We start from the raw sequence: 24,993 nt of genomic DNA on the forward strand, positions 1-24,993 counted from the left end.
TTTTCATACTTCAGTAGTCAGGACTAAGGTAGTTAATGATGTATAGTAGCTCGTGGACCGGCACACCTGCAAATAACAGAGACTTTATGATGGACTACATTTCATACGTTTTATCTGTGAATTATCTGTTTTTTTATTCCTGGGTTATAACGTTAATCCATTGGTTCACACAGGCTGACCTTGTAAATCAATGACTGCTTTGAATGAACTTTTAAACACGTCTAAATCAGATGTACAGATGAAACAGTTGTATCCTCTATAGTTGGTAACCCTCTATTCACTCTTGTATGCTCTCAGCTCTGTGGCGATGTTGACGCTGATGATACGGTGTGCAGCATATGACAGTTACTTGTCACTTTGTCCAAGAGGTTCGAATCGAGGTTGAAGTAGAGATTTTGACTACAAGATTTTCACCATTGTTTACCTATAAGTCTATCTATTGTGCAGACCATATACAACCTCTGGCAAAAGCTAGATGTACCGCAAAACGGTACAAAACATGACCGCCGCTCAGTCCTGTACATTCTCTCCGCAAAAATAAATCACGCTTGTCAATTTGTCTCCATCCCCACTCTTGCAACTTTTGTGTATGGAAATGAGTGTGTGCATAGTGTGTTAAATTAGCCATGAGTGTGTGCATAGGGGGGTTAAATTAGCACTAAGACTGCCTTCTTTCACCTCCGCAACATTGCCCGCTTCTGACCCTTCCTCCGTTAGTGATGCACAGACCTTGGGTTTGAGAAAGGCGCTATATAAAATAAACGTATTATTATTATTAGCCAATTGCTTTTTGCCTAGTTATTAAATGAGCTTTAGTTATACTTTAGACTTTCCACTTTGCCTACCATTTAAATTAGGTTCATATGATTTTGCATGGCTTTCAATAGCATTGCAATGGACATCACAATACCTTTGTTTATTATTTTATTTGTTTACAGTAGTTTAATACAAGTTTCTTGAAAAATAAACAACACTTCAGTTGGGCATAAGTTTTTAGGTGTTTCTGACCCTGGTGAGAGTAATGCCTGTGTTCAAACAAGGTTCCCAAGCTTCCAAAAAAACAGATTACAATACATTCATACAAAAACATCTCGTTCATATGGGGTAAACTGATCAGAGTAAGACACACTCTTCAAAAGGGTACATACAAGACAGTGGTCTACCCACCTGACTATGTGACTTCATTAAGGATCTAATATCATGAGTAACACCAGACTGTCTTGCTTTTGTGATGTTATTTATTGTTCGTCATAAACTGGAAAGATGGTGAAATGTATCCATTTTTCTTGGTGGCTCTGTTACTATTGGACATACAGTATAGCTTCTAGCATGTCTGGGCTGAGGGTGAGTCTAAAGCGTAAGTGCGTGGCTGTATACTTGACAATAGCAGAGGACACAGCAGTGTAGGCTTTCATTTAGAACTTAAGACACTTCCTCCATAAACTTCATTAACACCGTTTTTCTCTCAGATGTTCAATTTAAATCTCCTCACAATTCCAACGTGCTGTGCTTGACATGAGACTCTTGAGAGCAAGGCATTTACTTAGGGTCATCTGGAGCCGCGATCTTTTCCAACGTGGGCTCCATGCCCCAGATCTCACGGGCATACTGGGCAATGGTGCGGTCACTGGAGAACTTGCCACTGCCAGCGATGTTATAGATCGCCTTCTTGGTCCATTCCTTGGAGTTCTGCAGAGAGTCATGGTAGGGACAGCAAAAAAACATGAGAAATTAAAATATATAAAGAGAGAGAGAGAGAGAGAGAGAGAGAGAGAGAGAGAGAGAGAGAGAGAAATACAATCTCACACTAACCTTGTAGAGAGCACTGACTTTTTCCTGGCATTTGATGTAGTCTTCATAGTCAGCAAACACCTTGAATCTGTGCATCAAATAAACATGGGACTGATCAGATACTGGGTAATCTAACTGGATACAATTAGCAAAGGGAATCATCTATTACGGTAATCTTGTGTGTGTAAAAATTAAAAATAAAAATTAAAATTAAAATCAGACCCCAGGATTGTGAGTTAGGTTACAATGTGTAAAAATGTTTCTGACTATCTACTGGATCATTGGATTAATTAATTTAACTGGATGCAAAATAAATCATCCATAAGCATAATCAGATGTGTGTACAGGGCTAGGGCAGTGGGTTGAACATGTGTGCATTTGTATGTGTGTGTGTGTGTGTTTAAATCATACCCACAGATTCTGAGTAGGTTACAATGTGTCCAGTTTGTTTGGCTCAGTACCTGTCATTGTGCATCAGTAGGTTGACAATGTCCTTGAAGAGATCAGGCTCCTTGGGGCTGAAGAAACCACCGGCGATCTGGTCAATGGCTTGTTTCAGTTCTGGAAGGCGGTTGTAGTAGTCATAGGCATTGTAACTGTATGGAACAATAATGACACTTTAGCAGCTAGTCAATTTCTTCATGAAAGCCCATCTACTGTACCTTCAGTGTTATTGCTGATTCAAAGCAATACGAAATGTGACCACCAGATGGCAGCAAAGTGCAACACTACTGCTGTGGGAGCTTGAGGAACACTCACTTACAGTTTTTCTCAATCGCTTTGGTGCTTTTTTCAGATCAGAATGAAAATTCTCATAACTATTAGTTCAACCTCCACAACATTTAGTCATTTGTGCACATCATAGTAGCAATTTCTCCTTCCTCTGAACAAATTGCAAATGCTTTTGGACATGTATCAGTTGCTTTCATACAATTCTCTGCTGTTTTTTAACATTATCATTTGCTTATGTCATGTCAGTCAAAATGAACTATACTTATGGATACTGAATAGTCGTTCCCTATAAAACTAATAGTCTTCATTTCATTGCTTGAGTCATTACAAACAAAATTGTTGAACTAGTTATCAAATTCTGTCACAATGTTGTAGAATTGCAAAGAGCATACAGTAAAAATGTACGTATTCAGTGTCTTGTACTCAATTACTCCCCTAACTACAGCAATGTGTAACTTTACTGTAGTTTTCAAATGGCTGTACAAGTACTGTATAGTGCTGTCTTGAGCATGTTCAGGTAGTGTCACCGAGTTCTGCCCCACAAGGATGAAACAGACTGAGCGGTGATCATATTTTGAGCCGCTTTGCGGTACATCTAGTTTTGAAATCTACAGGCTTTAGAAATCTAACTACTGAAAAGGCACGACCACCAACAGCATAGAAGGCACTGATGAAAGGGTGCTAATTCGTGACTTTAGCTGAAATAGTTGGTGATGATGTCAATCTGTATACCTTTTTTTATATACATTTTTGTGGGGTTGTCTCACCCAGATCATATGTCATGAAAATTGATTTAAAGAACATAGCAACGCTATTTGCTTGTTAAAAATAACCTCAGAAGTAGCGAGTCGTTGCATACATAAGGGATAATGTATAGAACGCCGGTCATTATCGGGAAATAGGTTCAGACAGGGTGAACCGGACCCCGGCGCGCATGACAGTGGTCTGTTATACTTAGCAACGGTCTGTTATCGAGAAATATCAGACCACCGAACGTTGGGAAGGCCCATTCAAGTGAACGGAGCAATCTTCAGCATTATGAAGAGCCGTGTAATAATGTATATTTAACAGATGGAATGTTCTAGTGAGTAACACGCAGGCGTACTGCGTTCTCTGTAGCATATGGGCGTCTGTATTTCCAACTCACCCCGTCTTGTCCATCGCTTCCACTTCGTCAACTCTCATGCCAAAGATGAAGATGTTGTCCATGCCAGCCTCCTCTGCCATCTCTACGTTGGCGCCATCCATAGTGCCAATGGTGAGGGCACCGTTCAGCATGAACTTCATGTTGCCGGTGCCAGATGCCTCTGTGCCCGCAGTGGAGATCTGCTCTGAGAGGTCGGCGGCAGGAACGGCTGGATGGAAAGGAGAACAGTGAACACTTTTAAAAGGTTTGCTCTTTCACTCACAACGTTATTCATGCAGGTACTCTGTGAGTCAGATCCGCTCCATAGAACTTCATGGGTTCTTTCTTGGCCCATGCTAACAAACAAACAAACAAACAAACAAACAAACAAACAAACAAACAAACGGGCAATATTTGAAACTATTATTTTTAACTATGTAGTGTTCATATACTGTAAGTTGCTTTGGAGAAAAGCGGCAAATACCATGACCATAACCATAACATGACCATAACACATAAGGGTGAAAACATAACCACCTTGACAATAAATAACATAGTCATAGTCATAGTCAAGTTTATTTATATAGCACAATTTAAAACAAACAAAAAAAATAACAGAGCCATGTACCTTTCTCAGCAAGAGTGACTCTGTAGTTCTCCAGGAAGATGACCTTCAGGCGGTCGCCCACAACAGGGTCATGATTGACTATCTCACCAATGGCAGTGATGAGACGGATGATCATCTTAGCGGTGTGGTAGCCAGGTGCAGCCTGACACAAGCAAAGAAAATAGAACTTGTTAGACAAAGAGATGAAAAAGAGATGTAAGATCTCAACGGGACTCACAAGGTAAAATAAAGGATAAATAAAAAACGAAATATTTATTGCCACCCCTAATAAAGTTGGCTAAAAAAGCTGGTATAAAATATAACCGTGTGGTATTTATCTTAATCCCACAATGAGAAGAAATGACCTCCATGCTCAGTGCAAATGTGACCTCTGTGCTAATAGATTATTTACAAGGCATGCCAGGAAAAAGCGTTTTCTGTCATTTACAGGTTTTCTCAGTCGCTTTGGTGCTTTTTTCAGATCAGAATGAAAATTCTCATAACTATTAGTTCAACCTCCACAACATTTAGTCATTTGTGCACATCATAGTAGCAATTTCTCCTTCCTCTGAACAAATTGCAAATGCTTTTGGACATGTATCAGTTGCTTTCATACAATTCTCTGCTGTTTTTTAACATTATCATTTGCTTATGTCATGTCAGTCAAAATGAACTATACTTATGGATACTGAATAGTCGTTCCCAATAAAACTAAAAGTCTTCATTTCATTGCTTGAGTCATTACATACAAAATTGGTGAACTAGTTATCAAATTCTGTCACAATGCTGTAGAATTGCAAAGAGCATACAGTAAAAATGTACGTATTCAGTGTCTTGTACTCACTGTGTGTAATGTGTAACTTTACTGTAGTTTTCAAATGGCTGTACAAGTACTGTATAGTTCTGTCTTGAGCATATTCAGGTAGTGTCACCGAGTTCTGACCTTTTTTTGCATTGGAAAACACTGAGAGAACTGTCATAATGAAAACATGACAAAGCCATTTGACTATCTTGTTCATAGACGATGGTGTCAAGACTTCTCATTTTGATGACACTGACAGTTTCATTGACATGAATACCTGCTTTTGTGGAATGGACTATCCATTTTGAGCAAGTGACGTGCTTTTGCAGGTCATCCACCAGGTTTTGCCGTTTGCACTAATTGTTTTGAGAAATGCACTAACTGCTGTGCAAATGTTAATAGTGATGTGAGAATAGTACCAAAGCGACTGAGAAAAACTGTAATTACACATGTAAATTATTGGAGTTATTGAATCTTGAATGCTACAGGGACATTGCCTGAATTGTGTTCTACAGTCAGATGAAATGAAAATGACTATATACAGCCTAATGAGATGGTGGAGGGTCTGTGATATTGTGGGGCTGTTATTCCAAAGGTCATTGGAACCTCAACTCCAAGATAAAGAAAAATATAAGTGGGTGAAACACATGTCCAAATCAACACAAACATGGTTTACAAAATGAAGTTTCTGCCATGGCCATTTCAGTCTCTCTGAACTCCATAGAAAAACAGTGCCAAAGAGAAAAATGCACAAGTGAGGACCTAGGAACGATCTGGAGAGATTTTGTACAGAGGAATGGCCTCAAACCCCCTGCTTTAGGTGGGGATCACATTGGCCAGAGGCAAGCGGCAAGTGTATCGTAGCGCTCAGACCATAATAAGTTCTATCTCGTTACTAAGTAACACAAACGGTTTGCGTTAACTGACAATTGAATACTCTCGCGATGGCATATGTCATACATATGTATGTATTTCTTTATTAGATATCTTTGTTTCTCACAACAAAGTTGCTTCCCTTCAAGGTTGGATTTTTCCAAGGAAAATTGTCAACAGTTCATTCTTTTGCTAATTCTTTTCACTCAAGTTTACCAGGGGTGCCAATAAATGAGGAGTGTGTTGTATGTTTTGTTAAATGTAACTAATATAAAAAACTTATATCTCACTAATATGTCAAAATGTGCTTAACAAAAACAAGACAAAACAGGAGTTTTTCTACCTAAACTATTGAGAGACTTTCTCCATCTATTTTTTTGTTTAATTATGGTGGCAGTTGTTTTCATCACACAATAAGTATTATTTGTTATACTTTTTTATACAACTGAAGTTCAAGAAAATAAATCTAGCAAAAGGCTGGTAAATTACTAAAATTCAACTGCAATGTCACACAAAAATTACAATATGCTGAGAGCTAAAGGCAAAGTGTCTTTTCAAAATTATTTTTCACGTGAATGTTTCAATTCATTCCATTTCACGACTATCTATTTTGTCAGTCTACTCCTGTGAAACAAGCAAAAGTTAGGTAGAGCACCTTTCCGCCGATCATGATAGTTCTGGGTGTCCATTGCTTATTGGGCTCTTTCTTGATACCTTTGGAGGATATCAGTAATAATCAATCAATACTCAAGGCTGTTCATTAATCATTAGAAATCAGTAGTAATCAATCAATAATCAAGGCTGTTCATTAATCATTAGAGATCAGTAATAATCAATCAATAATCAAGGCTGTTCATTAATCATTAGCATCAGACTAAACGCTCAATGCTTGGCTAGATGAAGATGAGTGGATTGCTCACGGTTGTAGAAGGTAATGATGTGCAGGCAGTTCAACAGCTGTCTCTTGTACTCGTGGATTCTCTTGACTTGGATGTCAAACATGGAGTTAGGGTTGATCTTCACCTTGTAGTGCTCCTCGAGGTGTGCGGCAAACTTCATTTTGTTCTCCTACGAGGGTGACAAAGAGGTGTGGTGCTTTATTAATCTATTTACTAGAACTTACTGACTGGTAATTACGTCCAAACTCACCTGAGAACATGAGAATTCCTGAGGACCTTTACCTGTTTGACTTTGGCAATGTCACGGATGAATGCCTCATCATTGATAAATTTCTCAAGTTTTCTCAACTGGCCAAGATCACGGATGTATTCTTCTCCAATTTTCTGACGTTCACAAACCAAACAAATATTACTATACAGCATTTCCTCCAACAAATAAACATTATTTTAAAAATGAGACCCTCACCTCTGCAATGATTTCCGCAAGAGAAGGGTTACACATGACCAGCCAGCGGCGGGGAGTGATGCCATTGGTCTTGTTCTGGAACTTTTGGGGATCCATCTCATAGAAGTCCTTAAACCTGAGCAGATGGTACCAACATTACCAACATTAAAGACTTTTCTCCACCGTCATCAGTGTCCTCATGACTAGGGTTGGGTGCTGAACTTGGTACTTTTAATCGTTTGTGTGTGTGTAATGATATAATGGGTGTAATGGTGTGTGTGTGTGTGTGTGTGTGTGTGTGTGTGTGTGTGTGTGTGTGTGTGTGTGCGTTTGTGTGTGTGTGTGTGTGTGTGTGTGTCTGTTTGCACATACACAGATGCTTTGATGATGTCAGAGTGAATGCGGGCCACTCCATTGACTGCATGGGACCCGACGATGCACAAGTGAGCCATATTTACTCTCTTCTGACCTCCTTCCTCAATCAGAGACATACGCCTCAGGCGCTCAACGTCGCCAGGGAACTTGGCTGCAACGCGCTGAAGAGTACAATGGAAATGTTGGAATCATTTCAACTGCTGTTGACTGCTCTTAAAGCTCTAGAAATATGGGCCTATTTCACATTCTGGACTTATAGGCCATATATAAGAAACTACTGTAAATTATATGTGAAGTCTTACACTACACCATGTTCTCCTCTTTGTTTTGGCTGTGTGCAGTAACACAGACTCACCTCCATATGGCGCCTGTTGATCTCATAGACGATCTCAAGGTGGCGAGGCAGCAGGTTTTGGAACAGATCAATGGGCCAGCGCTCCAGGGCCTCGGGCAGGACTGTATGATTAGTGTAGGCACATGTTTTCACACAGATATCCCAGGCCTGACCAAATAAACATACACACACACACACACACAGAACCAAATTTAACATCAAGGATTGAATCGAAATCGCTTTCTGCATGGCAAAATAATACTACAGCTGGAGGTACCTCCAAAAGGTCTCATCATAAAACAGGTCTAACACTGTGCTACAAGTCTTAAGCAGTTCTCACCTTCTCCCAGGGCAACTTCTCCTCATCCACCAACACCCTTATCAGCTCGGGGATGGCGAGGGCTGGGTGAGTATCATTCAGCTGGATGGCCACCTGCACATGGAGAGGCACAGGAGAGCATGAGAGAGTGCAGCGCAGACTCAGAGCAGAGTTTGGTGCTCAGTCGACTTTAACAAATATGCACAGCTCGCTACTGTCTCTTAGGCTGATGAGTGGGAGCCAACTAATGAAGCTCATTGGTCAGCCATCCATCCACATAATTTATTATGTAACTTTGTTTACATGAATGACGGAACGCATGACAGAACAATGGTTCTACATGGTAACAAAGGATATAAATGCATGTATGCACATGTATATCACACACACACACACAGACACACAGACAAACATAACAATAGCTGTGATTGTCATCTATTTCAAAGACATCAGGGCAGAGAAAGTTGCTACTACTACGGTCAATGAGTAATCTTGTGAAAAAAATATATAATGTCCGCAACACTGCTTTAGACTCCCATATTTAATGTACAAAGGCAACGTTTCGACCCTGCTGGGTCTTCTTCAGGCAAATGGTGAGTGAGTAATCTTACCTTTTTAGGCAGCTCAGCGAAGTCAGTGCGCACAATATCCCTAGAGCCAAACTTGGAGGCCTTGAAACGGCGAATAATGTCCTGCAGGGTGGCAGACACCACAAAGTACTCCTGCTTCAGACGCAGCTCCTTCCCTTCAAAGAACTGGAACAGGACAGACATGTGTTACATTATTTAAAATGCTACTACGACATCTTGTCTGTGTATGATTTATATCAAAACAGGAGAGAGAGAGATAGAGAGAGTGTGTGTGTGCAAGCATGACAAGTCTTACGTTGTCATTTGGGTACAGGACACGGGAGATATTCTCTGCCACATTTCTGTCCAACACAGCCTGAATGTAACCACCAACATTGACTATTCAATAAAAAAGCAAACAATATCACATGTCAGTTTACAGCACAATGGACCATATATATATATATATAGTATATATACTGTATGGATTCTTTGCAAGCCCCCTTTTCATGCACTAAACATTTCAGATATACACAGGACAGGTTAGGACAGAATCATTGAGATATATGTAAGGGATTTCCCACAGTGGATGATCAACAACCAAGCTTACTTAACATTACACAACACGGGTCAGGTGATGTGTGGCCTATCCGAGCTTAAAATGTTTGCATAATGTGTGATTCATTTTATGGACCCTGAAATATGCAATTGAAAGAGCTATGCAGTAATCTCAGTAAGAAGCAGTGAAATTAACTATATGCCGAGTCCAATCCAATCCAATGTATAATAATAATAATGATAATAATAATAATACAATAACAGTAATATAAAAACACAAATTTTAATAATGCCTGACATTGTTATCCATAAGCATACCATTCATGTTCACTTAACATGACTGGTGTGGTTAATTAATTAAATTATGAATTATTAATCTAATTAACCTAGGTTAGTAGCCTCATCAGGACTAAGGTGTGATTTCACTTTGTTAAGGATAGCACTTGAACTGCTGCTCTAAGAGTGCCGACAGAAAGGGAATATTAGCACATCCAGACAGATAGAGCTGTCATGACTCTGCCTCTCTCATCATCCCCTTCATAAACATTACAAACTGCCTTTCTGGGGAGCTCTTTATTCTTCACCAAACAGCCAAAACGCCTTAAATCACATATTTTAGAATGTTTAGAGGTATATCAACAACTCTGAAGTCAATTCTAGTTTGTAAGCCGCCCATTTAGCAATTTGATTAGTTTCCAACCTGTGAGAGTCAGACAGGCAGCTCTATTCTGACTGGCCGTTTGAGAGGCCTTACTACTGAGATGAATATTGCAAGGTACCTTATTGTACTCTCAACATGCGCTGAAGCAGAACAACACAGCACACTCCACACTTTCAGCCGGCCTACACATGCAGCCAACCGCATGCCCCACAAAGCTGGGTTATGCTGGGCTCAGAAATGAATATGGATCAGCATCCTTAGGATCAGCTATGGGACAGCATAGCACAAATATTAAGAAAATGAAGTTAGTTTAAATTCAAAATTAATAAGAGACATTCACATGTGCGCACACACACACACACACACAAACACACGCACACACACAAACACACACGCACACACACACACATACTTTGATCTGACACAGAAAATACATGCCAGTCACAGAAATCTGGGATTAACACACATGTGTTTGTTTAAATAACATGTCTGCATAGATATTAACTCACAGTCTTTCAGGTTGAAATCACAGGGAGCCTTGGCAGACCACAGACGCATGGTGTTCACAATATTGTTCCTGTATCCTGGTACAGGGGTGTCGTATGGCAAGGCCAACACCACCTGTCAGTATGGCAGAAGAGCATGGGTCTTAATCCTCTTATTACTACACTCCCACAGTATGCCCTTCAACAGTCATTCTGTAAATGTGCATTCATAATGATAATAATAATTATTAATAATGTTCATGCTTTCGTGACTTCACCTGGGTGTCGACCCATTTCACACCATCAGGAGTGTGCTCTGTCCTGCCAAAGAAGTGCACTGGCCTCATGTATTCTGGACGAGCTTTCTCCCAAGGGTTGCCATAACGAAGCCAGTCATCGGCCTCCTCAACCTATCAGTTATGGGATGGATGAGCCAATCATGGTTCAAACCAGCAGTACAAAACGGCACGTTGTAGAAAGTCGGTCACAACTTACCTGCCAGCCATTATGAATTTTCTGGTTGAAAATTCCAAACTCATAACGGATACCATAGCCATAAGCAGCCAAACCCAGGGACGCCATGGAGTCAAGGAAGCAAGCTGAAAACAGACGAGGCAGTAAAAACCACATCAGTGGAAGCACTCACTCTCTTGTGTGTAAAATAACCAAAATGAACTAAACAGCAATTATCAGTTTACACTTCTCACCTCTTCGCTTTGCATAAAGAACTCAACTTACCAGCCAGTCTACCCAAGCCACCGTTTCCAAGACCAGCATCCTCCTCCAATTCCTGCAACTCCTCCATCTCCAAACCAAGCTGTAAAACCATTTCAGAGTTCTCATGAAAGCCCTCTACCCCCTGGCCAGTGGCCACTGTTACATCATTTGACGACAGGAGACATGTTGGGGATGCTCACCTGGTACATGGCCTCATCACAAGCATTCTCCAGTGCAAGGTTCACCATGGTGTTCTGCAGTGTGCGGCCCATGTAAAACTCCAGGGAGATGTAGTAGACACGCTAATGGGGATGAGGAAAGAGGAGAAAGAATTTCATGAGGCCTCACACACCATCACTACCACACAACATCAGCAGTCCACCCCCCCCACCCCACCCCCTGTGTGCAACATGCAAAAGTAACTGTCAGGCATTGAGTTTCCTAATTAGGTAATTCAACTGAACCATGTGGACATTTTAGCTTATTTCATATCCTCAGATATGAATTACATTTAGTGATAACTAACTCTGTTTACGACATAAATTAAAAATTATTTATTGTATTAGCGTAAATAGGTTTGCACGTGCCTGTCTTGGTCCAGTTCTTTTTAGTGATAACTACAAAGCAGCTAACTTTAGAATAAAAACAATTACCTATTGAGGAGGATATTTCTACATTAGTTTCCTGAAAAACATGATAAATTGCATATAGGATTTAACTATTTATATTATATAGCAATGGTGCACAGTATCTGTGTACTGCAAACATATCTGAGCATGTTTCTTATTGTGGAAGGAAAAAGAGAAAGTCCCTCAGGGACACAAGAAATTGACTGTGAGGAGTTTGTTTGTATGCCATGGGATAGCAACCCTGTAATATCCTGCCAGCTCACACTTCCTGCTCCTACATCTGATTTATTACTTTATTAGAGACAAAAACACTCCCCTGTGACAGACAGAAGGCCACAATCATTTTCAATGATATCGCTCCCCGTCTCAAACACAAGGCCATCTCTGTGTCTGTCTACTTGTTACATTATCAGCCTCAAGGGAATTCATCCCGAGGGCTCGGGTGAGTGCACCAGCTCTCAGGAGGGAGGACTACGCTCCTGAACTCCCAGTCTACAGCCACATGCAATGACTGTCAAGGGAATATCTAGGCTTAGCAATGGTGTCTATTATAAGTCTCTTCAGACAGAGGGAGCCTGAGACGTGAATCTTTGACATTTCGAGTTTTCTCAACGTCGGTGTTTGAGACTGCAGGAACAGAGAGAGAGAGGGAGAGAGGAAGGTCAGAGGTATTACATAACAGTGGCATTTTGACTGGAGTAAAAATAACCCCACTGGGGTTCACTCACAAAGGTTACATAGACGATGATTAGAACTCTGCAGTGACTATGAAATGATGCACATGATAAATTATGATATATGAGATATGAAATCTAAAATGTTCAAGACCAATTTTTTGCCAAAAAGTACATTTTCCATGAGAGATTTCATGGTTTTATGACTTACGGCGATTGTGCTAATTATCAGTTATGACATTGTAGAACAGCTTACTCATGCAAGGAAATAAAAAATCTCTGTGTGCAGCACATATATTATATAAATATCATATATGGCAGCACACTGTGACAAGCATTCAATAACTATTTATCTGTCATCTTGTGCATGTCATCTGCAGGGCCTTACCAAATGCTGTTTGAAACTTTGCTATGTAGCATATTAGTGAACCAGCTGAGTAAACTAACACAGCTGGTAAACTTTACTATGTTGGTAACTGTATCACATTGAAATCAACAAAGCTATTTAGTACAAGCCATGCTTGGATTTTCAATGTCGAAGAGGATGAAAAGCTCAGAGGGATTCTGATGTACATCTACAGGATCTACAGGAAATATTTGCTATTTGAGGAAGTAAATATTAAATTGATATGCTAAAGAAAAAGCCTTGGCTTAACCACAGATTTTGATCATTCATGCTGTATGTGATCTTTGGGTGAAATGCTAAAAACATACAGGCAGGTTCCTTGTTCCAAATGGCTGAATACAGCTGACATTGCAGTTAAGTCTGATGACCTGACATGTTTCATGGTAAATGACTGCTCAACCTTGATATGAGTATAGTTTTCAACCATGACCTTTTTTTGAGGGTCATAACCTATGACCTTTCTTCCTAGAGGGTCTTTGGCATAGTTCCAGGCCCCTCGATTACAGTTGCACACTGACTCAAAATGCTATTCCCACAAATAAAGTCGACACATGACTTCTGAATGGTTGAGGGCAACTATATGCAATGTTCATTCAAACAACTGTATCCTGGTTCATCGTAAAAAGAATATCATGTCTTGCCTGGGGACTAAACCCTAAGATACAGTGGTTGTATAGGCCTACTGCATTGGATTGGATCATAGGAAATGGGGAAAATGGTCATGGGACCAACATCTTGAGATTGTTTAAAAGTAGTTGCTTTGTTCTCAAGAAGTATATCTAGGGAGTGTTCACTTTAAGCAATGCATTTATAAATAAGTCATGCTTCACAAGTCTGGAGGGATATATGAAAAGGGCATGGGTCATAGGCAGGCTTGTGGCATTTCAGAGGTCAGCTTTCATCTGCAGTTAGCCTACCAGACATCAATTTCTGGATTTCTAGAGCTAGAATATATGTATACAAATTGACGTTATGAACATTTCACTTTACTACATGGAGCACTGTGAAGTCCACAATAATGGGGGTAATAGATTGTCCACCACTACAATTCTTAGTCAAACTTTTCTTTTCTGACATGAATTAAATATTCTTTCTTAATTGATGACTTACTTTGGGGTCTTTCTCGTAATAGTGCTGCTGGGTTCTGATCCATCTGCCAACCAGATGATCGCGCACGGTGTTGGCGAGAGCAAAATAATAGTCCCGCTTTGTGGCAACAATTCTGTCTTTGACCAGCGTGAAGTGAAGGTGGCGGTTGAAGTTGGTTTTGAGGTCTGTGACGTTCTCAACTCCAGCGAGGCCACGCACCGAAATCTGCTTTTTCCGGTCGTGATCTGACAGCGGTTTCGACATCTTGGAAGGCTAATGTAAACACGGACCACAGGCAAACACAGAGATCAGGACACCTCAACTGTAGTCTACTGAAGCTAGCTGGTACCCAACCGACACTGTCAAGACAGTTGACTTTAATAGTCTACCGACTTCGTTAATATTGAGAAGAAGGCGGGGTAAGAAGAAGGCAGCCAATCGTAGCCTAGATGTAATAATTGCAACAATAAAAATGTGGACTAAAGTGTTATAATTAAATAACCTACATTTTCTCTCTCTAACATACAAATGAAACCGACACAATAAATATAAAAAAAACATTTTTAGAAAATGTTTGATTTAACAATATTTCTGCTCTTTAAGAATGATCAATGATAGACAGGATAACATGTTTGATAGATTTTTTGACAGGTGGTTTTAAAAATGTGAATTTGCTCACTTTTATTCATGTTAGATTTTTCATTTGAATTAAGCCTATAGCCTACCTCCGTCAATGGGTCCGGTTTGTCTGATTGTAGCCTATGTAGGATTACGCAAAAGTAGCGGCCCCGATTTTCATGAAAGTTGGAAACGTGGAAAGGTGTAGCATGGGCCAACAAAGAACCCTTTTGGAGTGGATCCGAAACACGGGTCTTATCCACTAATTCAGTTTTGGTTCCCCTCCTCCGTTGGAATATGGCACAGGTGGAAGTAAGTGCTCTAGCCTACCCCTACAGTTAAAATAAATAAAATCATAAAATATATGTATATTCAATGAATATGTGAAAAATCATGTTACAGGAAGTGTACAGTTAATGAGATTTTAGCTCTCAGAATCCATATGATAGGCCAGCCAGGGTCATATGTCCAACACATCTATGGAAGCTGGACCTTTTACACTTGACCCATCTGAAAGGCCATGATATTTTAGAGGCATGCTCTGTGAATGTCAGTGAAGGGCAATCAACCCTAGCCGCACAGCACATCAGTCACAAGTAAAGAACTGAACATGGACACTCAAACAGCATATTTTCAACCAAATATGTAGACCTGGATAGCTGACATGGATATAGGAACAATATATAACTCGTAGGCTATTGTTATTTTGGGGGAAAGATAGATAGGCCTACAGAAAGAAATACAGAAATAACAAAGGGTGTAGCCTACATCTTCAAATTGGGTTTCAGAACAGTCAGTTTTACATGTTGATTAGTTTTATTTTCAGCATTGTATCTTAAGAAAAGGGTGACACTAAATGTAATTTGTTGTATAGGTTAAAACTAACCTGATGTTTTCTGATTCGTCAGTTTATGTGATGTTGGTAATCAAGTCAACAACGGCAGGACTGGAATTTTAAGATCAATAAATGACTAAATGTATGATTGAATGGCTCATTCACTGCCTAGTGCCTGCATACTGTATTCAGAGGTGCAATACCATGCCAGACCAGTAGATGGCAATAGCAAAACTATTTAGATTATATGTTATGTATTTTACATCTATATACTGCATCTTATCTATATAGATAGATAGTTTGATAGATAGATGCAGGGGCGCTGCTAGAAAATGTGGACCCTATGACAGACAATAATTCTGGACCCCCCGGTAATATATAGTATTATAGTATATAGGGTCTCTGGGGCCCCCCTGTCAGTGCTGGGCCCTTAGACCCCCCCACCGGCGCCCCTGGATAGATAGAGATGCCAAGGACATGCTCTGTCACCATAGGCCTGAAACCCTTAGCCAGATCATCATCAAGAGTGGTTATGGCTACAGACTGCGAAATGGAGCTACCAGTAGCTCAACAAAGCTAGACTGAAAGAAAACACAAGCACTGATCATGGCAGCACAAGAACCTAAATTTAAGCTTAGTAGAGGTCAGGGTCTACCACACCAGGCAAGACCCAAGGGGCAGGCTGTGTAAAGGTGCCCCTGAAACAGTCCAGCACAGAAAAGTGGGGTGCAGGATGCTAGCAGGCAGAGCATGCACCATAACCCAGTGTCTGGGATAGTGTACAGGAACATCTGTGCCGAGTATGGGCTGGAAGTCCCAAAGTCAAAATGGGATCTCTGAAAGTGGTTGAGAATGACCAAGCCAAGATCCTGTATCCAAGATACAGACTGAAAAATTGGTAATGCCTAACCAGCTGGACATAGTAGTGCTAGATAGACAAGAGAAAGCTATGGTGATAGATGTCGCAATACCCAGTGACAGCAACATCAGACAGAACTCAAGGTGCTGGCAGGCTGGAGGCTCCCAGGGTAGAGGACCCGAGCTTGGAGGAAGAACCACCAGAGGGGAGAGTGGGGACTTTTTATTAATGTATGTATATATAAATAAATCACTAACTTTGAAAATAGATTAAGTGTCCTTTTATGTGGTGATTTATTAATAATGATTACTGATCATGTTTGATATTTTAAAGTATGGCAATGCTTTCAGAAAGATTTGACCACTAGATGGAGGCAAAGCACATTACTACAGCTGTTCCAGCTACACTAAGGCTCCACCTTACAATAGCACACTGTCATTGTGTGCACTGTTAAAATGAGCATATGAATTTTACAGACTTTTTCCATATGGGGCAACAACATATTTGTAATGCAGTAAATGACCCTATATAATTATGCCACCTTTCATATATATGTAGTAATCATTTCAGTTATTTACAGACCATTTCTGCTATTTCAGAATTAAATGGAGGCAAACTCTCTTTACAGCACATTTATTCATGCAAGTATTAGACATGGTAAGTGTGATTCGTTTTTAAAAAACCTTTAAAAGTGTCCAAAAATCTGCCTTATTTCTGAAGGCCATTTACTTTGTGCAGTTTCACTACAGGCAATATGCAGAACTTTAATTTGACTTCCAGTATAGCTCTACAATCATGACTGTCAACATGAGGTGACTATCATACCATCACATGTTGGAGGCAGCAGAGCTGTTGCAGTTCTCTTTTCCTTTTTCATACTTTACTACTACGTAAGAAATGCTCTTCATGTGAAATACAGCATCGGCTATACTACAGCAATCGTCATGGTGGACAGAGACCTTTCTGTGAGGGAGCTAGATATTTTGTCTTGGTTCACAAATCATGACATGTGTTTGATGATTTGTACAACCTGTACTCAGCAATCATTAAGGTTGCACTGAGGTTGAACTTTTAGCCTTCCCCAGATCAACAGAAAGTGCTACTGGGAAAAACAAAAAAGCCCCAAGCACTCTGTTCACACCCTTCCTTATGCATGTGTGTGGTGTGTGTCTGTGTGTTTGGGTATGTGTGTGTGTGTGTGTGTGTGTGTGTGTGTGTGTGTGTTTGTGTGTGTGTGTGTGTTTGTGTATTGTCTGTACAGATAGATAGATAGATAGATAGATAGATACTGTAGATACTTTAATGATCCCCAAGGGGAAATTCAAGATATGTAGGTGGTGGGTGTTTATGAGAGGGAAAGAGAGTGGGAGAGATGTGATGATCTCACTGCACCCCACCACATTGTTTGGCACGTTAGAAACAGGAAGTCTGAGTAGTCGAAATTACTTAGAAGAGGAAATCATGTGAGACAGATGTGCTCACGAGGCGCTGCCAGGGCATTCTGGTGAAACAAAGTGGTTTGGCAGGATTATACATACAAAGCTCATACTGATCGTCTTTAGAATATCTTCTTTAAGGACGGAAAAGTTTTCATCAGGACGCACCACCTTGTGATGCTGAACCTCTTGTAAAGTGGGCTTGTAAAGTGTTCCAGATGTTGACTTATTCATAGGAGGTAAGATGCTTTGGATTTTGAAACACATGCATATACTCTTATTAGACATTATACTAAATATGACATTATAATGTAATATTATAATTTCGTATTATATTATTTACACTTCACACATTTACAATTCTCTTTTCATTGAATCCTAATTGGTAAATACAGTTTGGTGAACAGAAAATCCTTTAACAAGATTGATTTTAAAGTACCCACACGTTCTGACTGTGGCTGTGATGTTAGATTAGCATATCCCAAATCTTTCCAGAATAGTCTGTTATGGCAGAAGTATTCCTATCAGTGTCTTTCCCACACATGTCCTGCTCTAACTCTTGTTCTAAATGTTTCATACTCCATCCTGTGAAAACGCATACAGACAAGCACTGCAGAGCAAATGTAACGAAAACCTAATGTACCATAGGCAAGAGTCTTTGCCCCCATTCCCACCTCTGGAAAATGATGCATTTTGCATGATCTGCTCCGCGTGGCTGACTACTCAGACTCTTTACTCTTCCACGTGTTGTCTGCAGTGTGAAACATTCAGCCACAGAGGATGGAGAGTGGGACGCTGGAGAGTGGGACGCTGGATCAGTCTGCAACCGTGGACGAGCTGGTGGAGGCCTCCATCAAAGTTTTCGGTCAGTTCGGACAGCTCTTGTAACTAGATGGTAGGCCAGTCTGTGTTGTAATAGCTTCTTATTTAATGTCTCTGTCCACCTCCCCTCCCACGCTTACATCTCCCACAGAAGCTGATGGACCATCAGGTGACGTTTCTCTCACCAGAATGTTCCTCATGATGCATTCCTGGTACCTGTCCTCCGCAGACCTGGCTAAAACCCTCTTGGTCAAGTATCCTTTGAAATTAAACCTTAAAGGTGTACTGTCACACTGGTATGACAGGAATGTTGGAAAATTAATGTTCTAAAGAATATCTGGATTCATTGAATTCAACATAGAATTTTAGAACCTTGAATTGTTGCGGAATGGAATCTTATGTTAAAATGTTCAAAAACCCACACCTTTCGCTGCAGGCCCTCCTGTACGCTTCCCACTGCTTAATGGGCCTCTTTATATCACTGATGTAGGGTGTACACTTCATGCACAATACCTAATGATTGTACCAAGCATAGATATATATATACCTATGGTACCAAGCCTGTCTAAAGTGAAGACTTAACAGCCTAACAGGTCACAGGAAGCAGATTGCTCCCCCAGTCGGCAGTTGCAGATCTGCCATCTCATCAAGTAAGCAAGGATAATGTAATGCATTAGGAAATTATGTTACATTAGCATTCATCTCATCTGTCATCTCAGTCCAAATTAGGGAAACAAAAACGTAATGTAATACAGTCATGTAAGACATTACAATGTGTGCTGGATCTTATTCTTTATTAAGTTTAAGGTTTTTTTGTCTTTCAGATATTGGATATCTGAATTTCCAGCAGAGTTTGATTTGAACCCAGAGTTGGCCAATCAGATCAGAGAATTTAGAGACCTTCTCACAGCAAATGAAAATGACCACCTCAGTCAACTGATTGACATTGAGAGCGTGTGAGTCTTGTTTGACATCTGATATGCATCTTCCCATTTAAATGTCTGCTGCTCCGACCTTTATTCTCCTCATGAGATTTTTATGTTTGATTTTGCGTCATCAAAGACTCGCTAAATATATTCATTTGTGGGTAGATTTGTCTTTGTTGATTCATCTTTCAGCGTGTGACAGTTGGTGCACTATCTGTCCTTGACTTCTAATGAAGTGAGTGATTCACGCTGCTATTTCAGCGCAGGACAAACAAATGACGTGGCACATTGGATGAATGATGAGACATCTGTTTTCCAGACCCTCGTACTCATGGAGGAGGCAGCTGAGTGACCAAAGCCAGACCCTCTCCAAGAAAAGTAAAACGTCCCTTCTGTTCGATCACTTGGAAGCCTCCGAGCTCGCAGAGCACTTCACTTATTTGGAGTACAAATCCTTCTGTAAGATCCTGGTGAGATGAGTTTTCACAATGTTGATGCCACAAGCATGTGTATATGGGACTGTTTGTTTGTGTGTGTGTGTGTGTGTGTGTGAAGCAACTGTTATCCATCTTATTCCTGGTGTGTGTGTGTGTGTGTGTGTGTGTGTGTTTGTGTGGGTGGTTGAAAGAGGAAGAAAGAGTGAAGAGAGAGAGAGAGAGAGAAAGAGAGAGAGGGCCATTTAAACAATACCCAACCTGTGCACACAACGATTGTATGTAACCATGCAATGCAATTCTTGATGGCAACAAATGGCCTGCATAACCTCTGTGCATTGTGTGTCAGTTCCAGGACTACCACAGCTTTGTGATGCACGGCTGCACAGTGGATAACCCCATCTTGGAGCGCTTCATCACCCTCTTTAACAGCGTGTCCCAGTGGATCCAGCTGATGGTGTTAAGCAAGCCAACGGCCCCGCAGAGAGCAGCGGTTATTTCTCATTTCATCAAAGTGGCCAAGGTCAGCCGAGTGGAACTGAGCAGGCCATTAGACAGGACCTTTTCTTCTCTCCAGGCCGGAGAGCCACGTCACACAAGCTGCACTTGTAGTTAAACCGTGTGTTTAAGCATGGGCCGGTTATTATGACCTTGTATCATTCAATTTGTGCATTTCTATTAAGCTTTTCTAAGTTGTGTGTGTGTGTGTGTGTGTGTGTGTGTGTGTGTGTGTGTGTGTGTGTGTGTGTTTATGCGCATGTGTGGGTGCACATGTGTGTGTGTGGGTGCGCATGCGCGTTCATGCATATGTGTGTGGGTGTGCGTCTGTGTCTCTGTGTGTGTGTGTGCACAGGAGCTGCTGTATCTGCAGAACTTTAACACATTAATGGCGGTGGTGGGCGGACTGAGCCACAGCTCCATCTCTCGTCTCAAAGACACCCAGGCTCTCATTAGCAGTGAGGACCGCAAGGTACAGTCACACACCAGCCCACACAAGCCCTGCAGGACACAACGCTCCACACACACACACACAAGGAAAAAGTTTCTTATACTTGGAGGAAAAAGACAAGGCAATTAGTACAGTCCATTTGAGCCATTTTCACACTTTGCCAAGGGTAGATTGGGGGAAATCAATCACTGTGAGGATTGGTGTTATGAGTGTACTTCATATCTGTATCTGTGTTTATATTTATGTAGCCTGCGTGTTTTTCATGTTTTAGCCTAACTTTGTGTATTTGTTGCAGGTTTTTAACAGTCTAGTGGATGTGGTGACATCCAGTGGGAACTACAGCCATTACCGCCAACGCTTCTCCGAGTGCGAGGGCTTCCGTTTCCCCATCCTAGGTGTCCACCTGAAGGACCTGATCGCCGTGCACGTGGCCCTGCCGGACTGGGTCGACCGCGCAAAGAGCCGGGTCAACCTGGTCAAGACCCAGCAGCTCTACAGCATCCTCCAGGAGCTGGCTCTGATCCAGACCACCCCGCCGAGCATCACGGAGAGGAAGGACCTCCTCAACCTGCTCATGGTGCGGCACACACACACGGGGCAATTCACACAGAGCTCCAGACATCAGACACCCTCATCCAAAAGCTGCTTAGCAGCACAAGGAATGAACTGCAGTTTATCAGTTAATGTGCGTCCTGCTGGGAGACTCCATGAGCGGGCCCAAGCCCTTAGCTCCAGTAGCGCTCCGTAAATGTCGAGACGTGCTTTCAGTTCATTTGACATCGATGGGTGGCTGACGCAGGAGCAATTGTGGTGAATAATGAGAATAAATGTGCTTGTTTGGGCTTATGTTTGGGTTTTCTATTTTTGTTTGGCTCTAGGTGTCACTAACTCAATATCACACAGAGGAGGACATCTATCAGCTTTCGCTGCAGAGAGAGCCTCGTAAAGCTGGACGATCAGTAAGTACCAACACTCCGACTGTATAGCAGGGCATTATCCGTTAATTATAACCGACTGGGTAAATGGAGTGGTGCACTAACAAGATGACCATCGTATTGGTTATTTGCTTGAATGGACTGACTCGGTGCAAACAGAATCATTTTTACAAGTGTTTGGACTGGAGAGCTTTTTTTAATGGAAAATGCCAATAGAAGTACAAATAGCAGGATGGGGGGCTAGAGCTTGGTGGATGAGTGCTGGCTGTGTAAGATATGTTAGTTACCAGGGAACAATGGTCTCTATAATCACAGGATAAAATTGTGACATATTTTTAGCTAACATTTAGCAAGGTCATCATTTGCCTCTTTCCTCTATCTCTCTCTCTCTCTCTCTTTGTTTATCTTGGGCCAGAGTCAAGTGAAAACAGCACTTGTTGGATGTTTTTGCACCGTGTATGTGTGCTCTGAAAGTGATGGGATGATGACTGTCTTTGTTGCTGTCATTTCAATTGCATAGATGTCCGTCTCTAGTGCGCCGACCCAGACCCCTGTCATTGAGGAATGGTCCACTGTTAAATCAAAAGCTGATCCTGCCCTAACAGGCAAACATATAGAGAAGATGGTGGAGGTATGTTCAGATACAGATACACATCTATAAACTCAAAGTCTAGTTACAGTAACATCTATTGACTAGTTAGAATGAAAAAGCCTGTTAAATGTACAGTAATCACTGCAAAAGCCATTTTATTGTATAAAGGAGATGAATCGAAACTGTGTCTTTGTTTTGCAGTCAGTGTTCAAGAACTTTGACACAGATGGAGATGGACATATTTCTCAGCAGGAATTTGAGAGCATCAAACACAACTTTCCCTTCCTCAACAAGTTTGATGATGTGGACAAAAACGAGTGAGAGCTGAGCACACACGTTTCCTATTTCATTCTGTTGATCGCTCTATTGTTCTGTCACTTCCTGACTTCCTATTCTACACTCACTCTTCCTTTTCTTTACACACTCTCTGCCTTGCCTCCCTCCCCATGGATGTTTTACATATTTCTCTTGCATGTATTTGACATCTGTCATCTCCTTTACCAGAGATGGGATGATTAGCCCAGAGGAGATGATTGAGTACTTTAACAAAGCCATTTCCCAGCTGAGTGGCAAGATGGGCTTCGTCCACACATTTGTGGAGGTTCACAGCATCAAGCCCACTCGCTGCGACCACTGTTCAGGCGTGGTGAGTCTAAACACATTTAAACACATGAGTTTAAACACCTTTAATCACCTTTTTTAATTCACCCCCTTACAAAAAGAGGGCCCTTAACGTTAATGTACAACTGCTCAGCCAAACCATTTAATCAACCATTCAACCGTTGAGTAAGTGCCATAGATTTTAACCACTGAATACACAAACAACCGTGAAGTAGCTGCAGACAGGCCGAGACGGGCAAGAGGGGCTGACATAAGTAGTTGTTGTCTCTGTTTAGTGCTGTGGGTTGTGTTAGATGTGGCAGCACTAGCTGTACTGGCTAGGAGAGTACAGGGTGTGAGAGTCCCACAACTTCCTCTTTACGCATTCGTGTCAGACCCCTCCCAGGTAGAAAACCTCAGTTTCCCTTTTTGAAATGTTCTTTCCAGAGACTGCCGGTAAACAAGTTTACGTTTGTGGTGATGAAACACCATGGCATGAAAATGTAATGTGTCCACATGCATTGCATTACAAATACAGTGATAACGCTCCATTGCTTTCTTTTTCAGATCTGGGGACCTTACAAACAAAGATACAAATGTAAAGGTTTGTGTGCCTAACGTTCTTGTAAACTGTTCTCTGATCTCTTTGGGTGGGTCTGTGTTTGTACTGAGATGGGTGTACTCTCTTTTCCTTCTCTCTCTCTCTCTCTCATGTTCTAGTTTGTGGTGTGAACTGTCACAAGGCCTGCCAAAACAGTCTGGCTGTTGAATGTCGTAAGCGGACGATGTCTGTAAGCTTTGAGGAGTTTGCTTGTCCACGAGCACGTTCCTTAAGTTTTCCTCCCCCTCTTGCGTCTCAGCAACCTGGGCGTGGTTCAGGTAAACACCCACTCTCCCTCTCTATCTCTTTCTCCCTCCCTCTCTCCCTCTCTATCTCTCTCTCTCTCTCTCTCACACACACACGTACAAAATACAATAGCATATTTACAGAATAGATTAAATCTAAATGGGTGCACTGCCTCTCTGCCTTTGTAGTAATTCTAGAGCAATCTCGGGGGGAAGACGTGTTTGACACCCACCTTTGATGAGCCACCACACGAGAGAAGATCACATCACTGGAGGTTATTAATGAGTGTAATTATCAAGACTCCTTTTTAAAAATGTATTAATTGTGCAGCCAAGAGAGAAAAGTCAGTTTGTATCTTTTTTTTTATTGTTGTTGTTATTGTTGTTGTTATTGTAGGTTAGGCAATATTGTTTGTATTATTCAACTCTTCAGGGCTTGTTGTCTGGCTTCCAGAAGCAGTTAAGGGGAAGCTCAGCAAAATGTCTCTGCTGGTGTGCAAAGGAAATGACAGACAACATGGAGAGGCTTGGAATATTTTCGATATTTTTTGAACCCCTGTTGGTTTTCTTATCACAAACCCTGGCTCACTGAGTTTTGCTAAACCTGTTTGCAACGATAAATGTGAGTGAATTCCTGCCAGCATCAGAACTTTATATGGATGTGGCATTTGTGTGTGTGTGTGTGTGTGTGTTTGTGTGTGTGTGTGTGTGTGTTTTGTTTTATCACCATGGCATTGAAAAGGTCATTTGTTAATAAAAAATGTGCCTCATTCCTGAAAAAAGCGTCCCGTTTTGCCTCCTGTTTCCCAAAGTATTACAGAAAAGTCAAGATGATGTGCCACATAAACAGAATAAACAATGTAGAAATTGCAGATTCGGTGAGACTTCATTGTTGAATGAGATCTGCTACATGTAGGGGCAGCCGTGGCCCACTGGTTAGCACTAGGGGCAGCCATGGCCCACTGGTTAGCACTCCGGACTTGTAACCGGAGGGTTGCCGGTTCGAGCCCTGACCAGTGGGCCACGGCTGAAGTGCCTTTGAGCAAGGCA

General features: G+C 41.3%; 2 protein-coding genes across 5 annotated transcripts; one reads left to right on the plus strand and one right to left on the minus strand.

Annotated features, from left to right (window-relative positions):
• Window positions 1-910: 910 nt before the first annotated feature.
• pygma (phosphorylase, glycogen, muscle A) lies at window positions 911-14,428 on the minus strand. The gene is made up of 20 exons (XM_076275357.1): window positions 14,113-14,428; window positions 11,494-11,595; window positions 11,315-11,393; window positions 11,072-11,175; window positions 10,855-10,986; window positions 10,601-10,712; window positions 9,189-9,271; window positions 8,915-9,058; window positions 8,325-8,417; window positions 8,006-8,152; window positions 7,648-7,811; window positions 7,297-7,411; window positions 7,113-7,214; window positions 6,852-6,999; window positions 6,587-6,645; window positions 4,278-4,419; window positions 3,671-3,878; window positions 2,253-2,387; window positions 1,813-1,879; window positions 911-1,689 (listed from the first exon to the last, which is right to left on the minus strand). Exons 1-20 carry the CDS (start codon window positions 14,353-14,355, stop codon window positions 1,540-1,542), a joined length of 2,529 nt encoding a protein of 842 aa, XP_076131472.1. The 5' UTR covers window positions 14,356-14,428; the 3' UTR covers window positions 911-1,539.
• A 3,426-nt stretch (window positions 14,429-17,854) lies between these two features.
• rasgrp2 (RAS guanyl releasing protein 2 (calcium and DAG-regulated)) lies at window positions 17,855-24,725 on the plus strand. Of its 4 annotated transcripts, none has more exons than XM_076273979.1 (17): window positions 17,855-18,078; window positions 18,597-18,704; window positions 18,813-18,915; window positions 19,255-19,311; window positions 19,486-19,617; window positions 19,907-20,057; window positions 20,371-20,544; window positions 20,875-20,991; window positions 21,266-21,547; window positions 21,849-21,929; window positions 22,426-22,536; window positions 22,699-22,814; window positions 23,002-23,143; window positions 23,665-23,701; window positions 23,818-23,976; window positions 24,133-24,231; window positions 24,377-24,725. In XM_076273979.1, exons 2-16 carry the CDS (start codon window positions 18,620-18,622, stop codon window positions 24,180-24,182), a joined length of 1,797 nt encoding a protein of 598 aa, XP_076130094.1. In that variant the 5' UTR covers window positions 17,855-18,078; window positions 18,597-18,619; the 3' UTR covers window positions 24,183-24,231; window positions 24,377-24,725. The 4 variants fall into 4 exon arrangements, with proteins under 4 accessions (XP_076130094.1, XP_076130095.1, XP_076130093.1 ...); XM_076273980.1 differs by having other exon boundaries at window positions 24,398-24,725; XM_076273978.1 differs by having other exon boundaries at window positions 24,133-24,725.
• The last annotated feature ends 268 nt before the right edge of the window (window positions 24,726-24,993 follow it).

The sequence above is a fragment of the Alosa pseudoharengus genome, unplaced genomic scaffold (genome assembly GCF_046254945.1).
Source record: "Alosa pseudoharengus isolate Yale_2024_CS ecotype anadromous, Long Island Sound unplaced genomic scaffold, YU_APseudo_1.1 YU_APseudo_1.1_scf_8, whole genome shotgun sequence".
Lineage (NCBI taxonomy): Eukaryota > Metazoa > Chordata > Actinopteri > Clupeiformes > Clupeidae > Alosa > Alosa pseudoharengus.